General features: G+C 45.1%; 1 protein-coding gene across 8 annotated transcripts in view; it reads right to left on the bottom strand.

Moving 5' to 3' along the window:
- Nucleotides 1-11,978, bottom strand: part of PCSK5 (proprotein convertase subtilisin/kexin type 5) — a 461,238-nt gene that overhangs the window by 100,876 nt on the left and 348,384 nt on the right. For all 8 annotated transcript variants that reach the window (XM_023243354.2, XM_023243355.2, XM_045043151.1 and 5 more), the window contains one exon: nt 5,706-5,808. In XM_023243354.2, the coding sequence (XP_023099122.2) occupies nt 5,706-5,808 (103 nt within the window). The remainder of the gene's footprint in view (nt 1-5,705; nt 5,809-11,978) is intronic.

Below are 11,978 nucleotides of genomic sequence, written 5' to 3'. Positions count from 1 at the left end.
GTTTGGACCCAACAGCAGGCATGCCAGAAACTGGCTCAGGATGCAACCGTGATTCTGGTTCCAAACGAGCTAACCAATGCCTGCAGGGATTAAACCCATATTGTGGGGCCCGGCCAAACGTAGTCAACAATCAGATGGAGGTCTTTAAACTTTCAAGACATTAAATAGGCCTCTGGATCCAGAGGCCTTGGAGAAAATATTATTCCTTTAGTTATCAGCATGCCCACACTTTACAAGGGAGATGTCAACATCAAGGGCTCTCGAAGGGTAGAACGAAACACTGTCCTGTAGCTTACATGCTACTTATAAACTTGGCCTATGCACATGGCAAGTGATCAATGAACTGATTTTGAGGGTCATTTTTGCAAGCACTTCTTGATGTATCAAGTACCATTTTTTTTTTAAATTTTGTTTGCAAACACCTACAAGGACCCCCCAGATGGGATGGCGTGTGGGCTTATAAAACCTTTGACTTTATACACATACAATCCATATCACAGTATTTTCATCGTTTTGCTCCTTTCTTCCTTTGCAAAGTAATTCCAAGAGCAAATGTGGTTAAGTGGTAGCCAAGAATTTGGCTCTTTCAGATACAAAATGTTGCCCAAGTGCTAGAGTCAGATAGGTAATATGGATGGATGGAGTGAGCTGGAGGGCTCCACCCCCAGAGTTTCTAATTCAGTCGTCTTTGGGGGAGGGAGCTGAGAATTTGTGGTTTTTCAATTCCTGGGTGGTGCTCATGCTGCTGGTCTAGGGAGACATTTTGAGAGCCACTGTTTTTCCCTTCAGCAGAAGAATGGGACAGAATGGAGTACTGTGGAATCTGTTAAATGATACCTAAGTAACACCGGCGGTGCCCAATTGGGTCCGTTAGAGCTTCCTTCCGGTAGTCGTTACTTGTGAGGTGAACTGAGCCTGTAGTGCGCCTGTCTCCCCCGAGGGTATGACGTTGGCATCCAGGCCTGAGAGAGTGGAGGGCCTGTCAGCAAAGGTAAGGCTTCTTTCTCTCTCTACCACCTCCTCCCACCCAAGCTGGATGTATCATGGAAGGTCAAGGTGTAGGCCCGGGGTGCCCTGGCTTGGCTGAATCCCACCATTTCCATAGCTAGAGGCAGCCCTGAACTGGAAATGCGCATTTCAGTCACAGGTTGGGAGGAAGTTGGAGCAGGAGCAAGGCGACCTGACCTAGCGTGTTGCTTGCAATCTTCCAATGCGTCGCCCCGAGAGCCCGTGTCATTTGCATGTGTTGGGAACAATGGGAAAGCCACCTGGTTCTTGCGTTCTCCGCCTTTCAGGTTCTGGTCGCCATCCCCAGCGCTCCTGGAGTGAGCCATCCTTTTGGCCACTGCAGAGCCTGGAGTCCCAGCCCTACACAGACACGTAGGCACATCTGTTCGTCCGTGTCAAAACAGATGCCCTGCACCATGGTGTATAATGAGAAGGCTGTGCTCCCAGCCCAGACTTGAGTTGACGGCACTAATGCGAACTGGGAATATCCCAGCCCCACCCTGGCTCTGGTTTCTGAGCTAGAAGATTTTTCAAGGGATAATTTGGATGGGACTATCTAAAAAAAACAAACAAACAAAAAAAAAAACACCAAAAAAACAAAAAAAAACCTCCCTTTAAGAAAAACTGCATAAGAGCTTTCTGAGGTTTTTAAATAAGGAAGCTGCTAGATGCTCTCCTGGAAGGGAGAATGGGGACATTTATTTGTGAGGATTCTTCCCCCCCCCCCCCCCCCCCCCCGCTAAACTCAGTTGAAAAAGGGATGAAAAGTGTATCATCATGTTTGTCTTTTATAGAAAGAGATGACGGATTTGTTTAGGGGGAAATCATTTCTCTTGGGAGAGGTGATCTAATACTCTCCATGATGGGAACCATTTAGAAGCATCCAGAACGTGGGGGTGGTGGGCTGGAGAGCGAAGCCGATGGTGTAATACTTCTGTGTTTATGTATGGAGGAGGCTGCATTTCTCACTTGAGTACTTGATTTTAAGGAAATGCCAAGCACATAATTGAGCTTGGAAATACCTGCTTTCATATCGACCCTAAGGAAAGCACAGGCGATATACACAGTTTGTTGTTGTTGTTGTTTTAATATAAGAACGCGATTCTTTTTAGAGATCTAAAAAGAGAAGGAAAACCGTCATGCTTAGGTAAAGGCCCTGAATTACATCATCCCCTCCATCCCCCATCCTCGTCAAGGAAAATTGCTAAGGAGCTTGAGAAAAGTACCATTTTAAGTGGCACAGATTTTTCCACTGACAGCAACAAATCTTCCGTAATGGAGGAGAATAGATACCCCGCTCTGGGCTCCATGGGGCTGATGACAATTTCCTTTAAAGCCAACTCAAGCCATCTCTAGGACAGCCAGTCATCCAATCTGTGGATTTCTGAGAGAGTCAGGCCAGCTAATCTCTGCAGGGGAGGCATTTCTTCTCCCAAGTCACACATGTTCTTAGCCTTTTCGTAAGCAGTGAACCATTTCAGAGCAATGAACAGCGCTTATGGAAAGGAAGGACTTGGCAAAACCGAGTGCCCAAAGAGTTGGGCAGAGGTAATGTTCTCAATATTGGCACTAAATTTTCTAGACATCCAAGTGTGTGTGTCGTGTGTGTGTGCACACGCGCGTGTGCGTGTGGTGGAATTGGAACAGAAGAGCTGGAACGTCAGGGTTAGCTGATCCTCTCTGCTGGTTATTGGTTTGGCCTAAATAAGCTATCACAAGGGCCCTTAGTATAATCGCTTGGTTCTTTAATGTTAAAGCAATGAAATCTGGCCAAAAAAGTCTTTCTTTACCCTGAATGCAGTGAAACAGGTCAAACAAAACATTTGAGGGTGGGTCAGAACAGAAGTAACTTTTAATGCTTTTAATGAGTTCATCGGGTCTATAACTCCTTCAGTTCTGGGTTGGGCAACCAGCTTGGGCCATCAAGATCATGGCCTTGCAAGGGTAAGCATGTTGTTGCAAGTGCCGAAGGGGGCGCTCGCTTCCTGCAAATTTTCAGTGGTCTCTAAGATGCTAAACCCAAGAGTTTCTGGAAATGTAAAGAGAGAACCAGAAGATGAAGAGAGGGCTTCCTAAAGTTTGATTTCCTAACGTTGGAAGTTATTTGAACTTGAGGATTACATTATTTTTTAAAAATGTGTCAAGGGAAAATGTAAACATACTTAAAATAAGCATACATACAAGACGTAACAGTACCCTTCTCCCTGTATTCACCTCGCAATTTCAGTACGTGGCCAATATTTATATTCCCATCAATTTACTTCCCTCCCATATTATTTTGAAGCGAACCCATATTTAAATATTAACACTCTTGGGGCGCCTGGGTGGCGCAGTCGGTTAAGCGTCCGACTTCAGCCAGGTCACGATCTCGCGGTCCGTGAGTTCGAGCCCCGCGTCAGGCTCTGGGCTGATGGCTCAGAGCCTGGAGCCTGTTTCCGATTCTGTGTCTCCCTCTCTCTCTGTCCCTCCCCCGTTCATGCTCTGTCTCTCTCTGTCCCAAAAATAAAATAAAAAACGTTGAAAAAAATTTTTTAAATATTAACCCTCCTCTCTTAGATAAAAACTCCTTTAGGGATGATCTTTTCTCCACCAGGACTAGAGCTATCCCGCTGTCCTGATTATTCTGTTTGTCTCCTTACCCCTAACGCTTGCCTCAGATCCATTTTTTGTCATTCTCTGTCCTGCTGTGTCCTGTGCCCACTGGCAACTGCCTTCCCGAGCTCTTTACCTGAGCTACCTGTAAGTGTTCGTCGACCTTGCACCTAACTCAGAGCTGGACACAAAGCAGGTGCTCCAGACCGTCTTGAATGGATCTGATTCCACTCAGGGAAACGCTTTGGAAAAGACTTAAGAAAAATACGTTGCTGCCCAAATAAGTCAACACCATCATCTTTCAAAATAGTTGTGTTTTTTTTTTTTTTTTTTTTCTCTTCATCCTTGTTCTAGGAAAATGCAGGTGAACAAGAGTCAGGCGAACAAGAGGTAGTTCATTGCCAAGACATGATGCCCTTTCTTGCACATATTTGCAAGTTATTTTCCTCAAGGAAGAGACATGAGCAAAATGGAGTGCTCAGGGAGGTGAGCAAAATATTCTTCCTGGGAAACGAAATGTCCTTGAGAGGACACCTTAATTCAAGATCCACGCACACGCTTTTCTTTCTCCAAGAGCTAAATCATGGGCTGCTTAAGACAGTTACACTACCCCAATGGCCTTGGAGCTGTATCTCCTTTCGTGTACCAGTGGGTTTCAGTTTTTTAAATGGCTAGTTATGGTCGTAGAGTTTTTTTCTCACTTTTGATGAGCCTCAGACAGTCATGACTCCTGCAGTGTATCCTGGACGATGGTAGCTGCCTTAGTAAACGAATGCTAGTAAGTTCCCTTAGTTCAGAGCTGTCCAAACATGGAGTGGAATTTGACTGTTGATACGGTAAGGAGTTAGGAGAAAGAGGACGCATATTCAGAATGATGTCTCTACCTAAGAGTATGTCTTGAAACTGCTTTAAGGCAAACCCAATATTTAGAGGCATAGATATCTTGAAAGAGACCTTTGGAAAATGTCACCGCAGTTAGCACTGAAAGTTCTTAAAGCGGTTCTTGTGTGCCTGTTCCCTTTCCTCCCTCCATCTCTGCCTTCCTTCTTTCTCCTCCTGAGGGAGCTATTTGGAAAGCCAAGCCCATGATGTTGATTACACACTTTATCAAATTCGATTCAAGGCACATGTCTTGAATTGTTACTACGTGTTGATCACTGTGGGGGAAGAGGGAGACTCACCCACACGATTCCCTCTCAGGATATTCTAGTCCTGAGGACAAATGAAATGAAATGGCGGTTGTCCAAAACAGAAGGAATGTCCATCCTAGGGATTCACCTGATGCTGGAAGAGCCTCGTCATACTGGTCTGGAGAGAGACTGCTTCCTACGTATTTAGCAGAGTGGTGATGGGGCTATTGATTCGAACATTCAGTCGGCCAAAATATTAAGTGCTCCACTCAGAGGAGTGTTGACCAAGAGTCCAACAGGCTTCCAACTCTCTCCACTAGAAATTCCCAGTGGATTAGCGGAGATCCTCGTCCCATTCCAATACTTGTTAGTTCCCCATCCATTCAGCTACCAAACATTTATCGAGTGCCTACTGTTTTCCTTGCACTGTGATAGGTGATGGAGATACAAAGGTGAGTATTTCAAGGGACTTAGGGAAATACAGCCCATCTATAGAGATACCGAGATTTGTAACTTAATGTTTCAAAATGGCACCGGTGCTCTTATAGAAGTTTATACAGAGCACAGTAAAATGTAAAGAGGAGAAGGTTAATTCTGCGAAGAGGTCAAAATACCTCTGTAGAATAATTCACCCTTGAACTGACTCTAGAAAAATGAGTAGATATTTGATCAGCAGATGGAGATAATGGGTGTGCAGAAGGGGTTGTAGTTGTCAAAGGCACCGTCGTCTTCATGGATGAAAGCCTCTCTAGTGTCCAGGGAGCTGTTTCTGGCAGGGGGTACTGGGCATCGTGGAGAGAAGATGTTACAGAGGTGCGCTGTGGCCAGACCGTGGGGAGTTTTTGTGTCATGGAAAGGTGTTTGGTTCTTTTTCCTGCAGGCCCAAGGGGGTGTCTTTAAGGTCGTAAACGCTTCCTCTCTCCAACCTGCCACCCATGAGCTCCCAACCACAGGAGGTACTGAAAGGCCACTCACCTTGTGACAGGGCAGCCAGTGCAGTCTTCCTGAGTGGGCCCCCAGCACTTGGCACACGAGGCGTCACAGATCTGGCAGTGGCCATGCTCATCGATGTATTCTCCTAGGGAACAAAACCTAATTGTTTACCGCGTTTCCACATGGCAGCGCTGCCTCGGCCGTCAGTCTGAGAGCAGCCAGATCGCTCCGTGGCTGCCCGAAAGCAATGGAAACAACACAGAGAGGAGACCTTGGATGGCTTCAGTTGCCGGTCCTAAGTCCTGACCTTATAATAACAACTGCTCCTCTCCCAAGGGCCTCGGAATTTGGAACCTCAAAAAGTTATGAGGCAATGACATAATTTTGGACCTAGTCAACATGTGTTACGGATTAAATAAGTACAGAGAGGCCAAGGGGGGCTTCTCATAGGACCCCTTTACTGAGCTCCTTCTGACTTGCCTGTTAACGGCTGAGAATGCTTGGACCCCAGAGACCTCCGTTACAGCCTTGGTTCAAGTCAAGCAACAGGCCGGACCCACCCACAACTCTGGGGTTATTATGGTAACTAGTCAAGAAGGGGAGTCAAAGCTTGGGTAACATTTGACAGATGTGAGCTGCATCTCACCCTGAAAGAGTAACAATGAAGAGATAGCCACAGAATTCTTCACTTATTTGGAAAGTATCCTTCCCAAGGAAAAACACATAGGAGGCCTTTCCACTGAAGCACGTGTAGCTTCCCAAACTTCTTCTGAACATGTAAGAAATTACTCTCCCAGCAAAGATGGTGGGGACAAGCCAGCCTCTTTGAAGGTGATAATCCAGTGATAAACCAATGATGGGTCTCATTGAACCCAACCCTCTACTCACGCTACACAACGTCTTCTCCCCCCACTGTCCTAGAAGAAATCGAGAAGTTTCTTTAGTCTGATCCCAAGAGTCACTCTGTATGGTTTGGAAACCAATCACGCACAGAAAACATGGTTTCAGATTTCAGGAGAATCACTCCACCCCCTGTAAGTATGTCTGAACATTGTCAATCTGAGATCCAGCCAGAATAGGGAGGTAGCAGTTCCTCACGCATGGTTTAACCAAGTCTTACTGAGACTCTAAGATTTGCTGCCTGATTTATTGTAGTTGCTTTGAAGCCATGGAAACATAGACTTGACTGGTGAGAAATTGAAGGAAGTTCACCCCTCTGCATTGTCCCATGGCTTTGCTGAACTAGTGCCGTTAGGTGAGGTAACCTTAGATATATAAATCCTTCCCTTGCATTAACCACAAAAATGAAAATGAGGCAGCAGGGAGATTTTGTCCTTCTATACGGAAAAAGCCTTTGATGTAGTTACTCTGTAAGTTTTGTTAACTAAAGGGGAAAAGTACATATTCGGAGCAATGCAATTATCTAATAATAGCGGCATATCCTGCACATCCCAGACTCTGTTCTTTGTTGCTCGGTCGTTGCCAAGGAATCTGATATATAACTTTTCATTTTTTTTAAAAGAAAAAATATAACTTTTCATTTTTTTATTTTCGAGAGAGAGGGAGAGAGAGAGACAGAGACAGAGCACAAGCAGGGGAGGGACAGAGAGACAGAGGGAGAATCCAAAGCAGGTTCCAGGCTCTGAGCCATCAGCACAGAGCCCAACGCAGGGCTTGAACTCATAAACCGTGAGATCATGACCTGAGCTGAAGGCGGTCGCTTAACCGACTGAGCCACCCAGGCTCCCTGATATATAACTTTTAGAATGGAACCATAGTTTTTAGCTCAGGAGTGACTCCCGGGAGCCCAATGCCCCAAAGAGTGAGTACCCAGTGGGGGCAAAGAATGCAAACGTGCAGGTTGTTCACTGCACAAGGTGCCTGTCCCAGTGGCCATGTGGAAGCAGAAATCCAGCCCATGTTCATCTCACCAAGCCACGCACTCTGGTTTGGCTGTCTCTGCCTCTGCCCCTGTAGGGGACACCTTTTGCTAATTCACACAAAGGTATTAGAAATGGACAAATTGCATTCTTGGTCATCAGAAAGCTTGGTTTCCAAGGGAGAAAAAAGCTGGGACTTGTGTCTAGTAGGAATGGGTGATTTCAAGTTGAGACTGCCTCATTCAATATAGGCCTCATGTTTGTATAGCCTTTTATTTATTCAGGCTCCCCATTCTACCTCCTAATGATTGCCCTTGCTGTAATCTCTTCCACTTTTGTCACAGTGTGACTTTTGCCACAACCAACTGAGTAGTGATTATCAGTCCAGACACTCACAAGATAAAGGCAGACCTGGTAGGAAGGAGTAGATCTTGCCTACATTGCTAATGCTAATAATTTGTGTTTACGGAGCTGGATGGTCGCTATGTATCTTTCCAAAGGCATGTGCTGAGTGGAAGAGGAGTGAGGGATGGTTTCCAGAGGCTTCCAAACCCAAAGAAAGTGTATTCTAGAGGAACGTAGGATCATAGATTATTCATTTGTTCATGCATTCGTTCCATGGACACTTTTTGAACATCTATGTGCTGGGTAGTAGGTGAGATTTAGACATACACAAACAGAAAAGAGCCTGCTCTTCGGTCCTCAAGGATTTTTGAGAAGAATGATTTGAAAAGAGATCGTTATAATCCAAATGCTAGTCAGTAGCCTTTCACTTCCTTGGACAGTCTAGATTAACATCTAGAACAGAAAAGCAAAGGCCAGACACCAGACTGTCTGCTCTACTGGTACTTTACCTTGACATTCACACCTATAGGAACAGACACAGGGATTTGTTTTTCCAAACTCTTGATGGCCATCCACCTTAATTTCCATGGTGTATTGGTTGCAACACAAAGGTAGGATTTTAAGCTAAATGCACCTTGCTCTGCTAAATCAAATGCTATTTAGATAGTTCTGAGAGTTTTCCCATTTCTATACCCAAAGTCTCCTTTGTAATTACAGAGGATACTTGGTTAGGTCAAGCAGATGTTATCCAGATAGTGCTGTAAACATTTAAAATTCTCTGTAACTCTTATTTGCCTCCTCATTGGCTTCCATAAGCCAGTAGGTGGCACTGATACCTTGGCTTTGTACTTGATCTGCTCAACCACCTTAGATCGAGTCGTCACTTGAAACTGCCCCATGTCTGAGATTTCAAATAACCCTTCCAACACACCCTTCTCATGTTACACTACGACTCTAGCTCACCCTGCTTGATCATTCTTTTATTCACCTTTCCAGTTACCTCTTATATTTCTTACTGGGGCTAGGCCAAAACTTCCCAAGACCCAAGTTCCAGAATTCCAAATTCTTTCTCAGAAGGTGACCTCACTTCCTAATTTGCTGACGAGGTACTGAGTTTCTCCAGCATCCTTTCTCTCAATGCCAAAATTCCTCCCTCTCTCTTGATTGTTCACTGGTCTCTTCTCTCCATGGAAGGTATGTACCTTATTCCTGGCCATTGTTGGCTGTCCACCTCATGTTCTGGAACTTTCCCCACAATGGTTTTCCACCAGCCTCTTTGCCGTCAATCATTTCTTCACATCTCCCATCATCCTCCTATCTACAAAAGTTCTCCCTAAGCTAAGACCTTCCCAAGCACTTTTCTTCCCTGATGACTGACTCTTAAAACATGTTTTTCCTTCCTGCCACTTAGACCCAAAATGGAGAAAACCTTCATAACCTTGATGCTTATGTAAGTGAGTCAGCGTGGGACAGCTTAGCTGTGCACCTCTCTCAAGCCTGCATGCCTCCTAACTTTAGAGCAAGTGCTGGCTTTAGAACAGACGAGAATCGAGGGACCTGCCCCGATTTTTATGATTATGTAGGATGTCCAATTAGTTACAGAAACAACTGTCCCCAACCCCAGCCCTTGCAGGCACAAGTTCCCCACTGCACATTTGAAACCAAAAAAAGCCAGATTCCAAGGACATAGTGGAGTTGCTTTTTTTTTTTTGGTTGTTGGAGCAGCAAATTCTTGTCATCTGTCTTCATTGCACAATGAAACTAAATGTTTATGACAGGCGTGATATACAAAATTCTTGGAAAAAAATCACTTGTAGCACAGACTTCAGGGGCCAATATTTTGTTCTCCACCTCATCCTACAAGCTCTTCCTTCTGGTGTCTTCATCTATTATTCAGTCCAAATTATCTTTCTACTGTGATCACAAAAATTCCATTCTCCTTTTAGTTCCTTTCTCATCTCATCCTGTAATAGTTCAAAGGACAGAGAGGAAGGGGTGTCTCCTGGGGAGAAGTGATGTCTCAAAAGTTGAAGACATAGCTTAGAAAGGCATACTTCTCCACTGAAAAATTTACAAGCGGGGCGCCTGGGTGGCTCAGTCGGTTGAGCGTCCGACTTCGGCTCAGGTCATGATCTCACAGAATGTGGGTTCGAGCCCCTCGTCGGGCTCTGTGCTGACAGCTGGGAGCCTGCTTCAGATTCTGTGTCTCCCTCACTCTCTGCCCCTCCCCTGCTCAGAGCCTGGAGCCTGCTTCGGATTCTGTGTCTCCCTCTCTCTCTCTGCCCCTCCCCTGCTCGCGTGCTCTTTCTCTCTCAAAAATGAATAAACCTTAAAAAATTAAGAAAAAAAAATTTACAAGGAAGTGGCTCTTGTTCTACCTCTTGATCACATTGCACGGCATGTTTGTGTTAACGGATCCAACTTACAAGTAAACTTTATGAAATCATCCAGAATAATAGGTAAGCATTTATCACGTCATCCACAGCTACCAAACATGATGGAGACTCACATAAGAATAATTTTTACGCAGGGGCGCCTGGGTGGCTCAGTCGGTTGAGCGTCCGACTTCGGCTCAGGTCATGATCTCGCGGTCTGTGAGTTCGAGCCCCGCGTCGGGCTCTGTGCTGGCAGCTCAGAGCCTGGAGCCTGTTTCGGATTCTGTGTCTCCCTCCCTCCCTCTCTCTGACCCTCCCCCGTTCGTGCTCTGTCTCTCTCTGTCTCAAAAATAAATAAAGGTTAAAAAAAATAAAAAAAAAAAAGAATAATTTTTACGCATACATGGCCGGGAGACCTTCCTTCCTCCTACAGAAGGGCTAGGCTTTCTTGTGTACTCTGTAATAGCCTTTATGGACTAGAACCAAATTTTTTGCAGCATTTAAGAAAACATACGTTGTATACATAAAAATACTAAATAAATTAATAAACCCGTAAGTAGATAGCGATGTGAGCGTGAAACAACTTTTTAGCAAGGGTGATTTGTAAGAGAGAATGGGAAGAACATTTGATGAGACATTAGCCGTTTGGTTTGGGTCAGGTTATTTCAGGGAGCAACCTCAGGATCCTGAATTATCTGGAGGCTTCTGTGTACGTGCTTTGTCACCAGATGCCAGGGAATCATGGAGTGTGACTTCCCCGAAAGACTCTGCAGCCCCAGGCACTAACCAAGTGCCGCTATTTCTTTGCAAGGATGCCAATACCTAGTTTCCAACTTAAGATACCGCTGTGTGAAGACGGTGTCCGTGAAAAGAAATCCATGCACTTGTTACTTTTTACCAGCTATAATTAATACTCAGGAACACTTTCAAGTTATATACTAATGAAATAATTCAGTTTTTAAAGGCTCGTTGAGCGTGACATTTTATAGCCAGGCTCAAAGTAGGAGGCCGTCCAGGGAGCCGGCAGCATCTTCGCTTACGAGTTTACATAATTGTTCAGCCTTAAAAAGGAAGGAAATTGACACGTGCTACGACACGGATGGACTTGGAAAATGTTAACGCTGAGCGAAATAAGCCAGTCACCAAAGAACAAATGCTGTGTGTTTCCATTTATGTAAGGTACCTGGGGTGGTCAGGTTCAAAGGGCCAGGAAATAGAATGGAGGTTCTTAGGGGCTTAGGGGGAGGGGGACATGAGTTATTGCTTAATGGGTACAGGATTGCACCTGGGGAAGATGGAAAAGTTCTGGAGATGGATGAGTGGTGGTGTGACTATAATAAGGACCAGAACCGTATACTAATAATGGTTAAAAGTGTAAATTTTATCTTATAGATACTGCCCCTCCCCCTTGCCCCAAACAAGTCTATACACCGAGTTTGTTCCTTACCGGGCCAATACTTAATTTTAACCCAAAACCTCAGGATCGTCTGCCCTGTGGGGATGTGTCCACAGAGCACCAACCATCTTGGGGAGCCAGTGTGTTGAACTGAGTCTTGGGAGATGTCCTGTGCTAATGGAGGTCAGTGGATAAATGGATAAAGCTCACGAAAATGGAGACATCTGGCTGATGGAATCCTCGGGTTTTGTTTCGTTTTGTTTGTTGTTGTTGCTCCCCTTGGGAACTAGAGGCAAACTAAACATCCAGCAGGTAGAAA

This window comes from Felis catus, chromosome D4 (genome assembly GCF_018350175.1).
Source record: "Felis catus isolate Fca126 chromosome D4, F.catus_Fca126_mat1.0, whole genome shotgun sequence".
NCBI classification, from domain to species: Eukaryota; Metazoa; Chordata; class Mammalia; order Carnivora; family Felidae; genus Felis; species Felis catus.
Note: the sequence above shows the minus strand (reverse complement) of the source record. Positions and strands in the feature narration are given on the sequence as shown.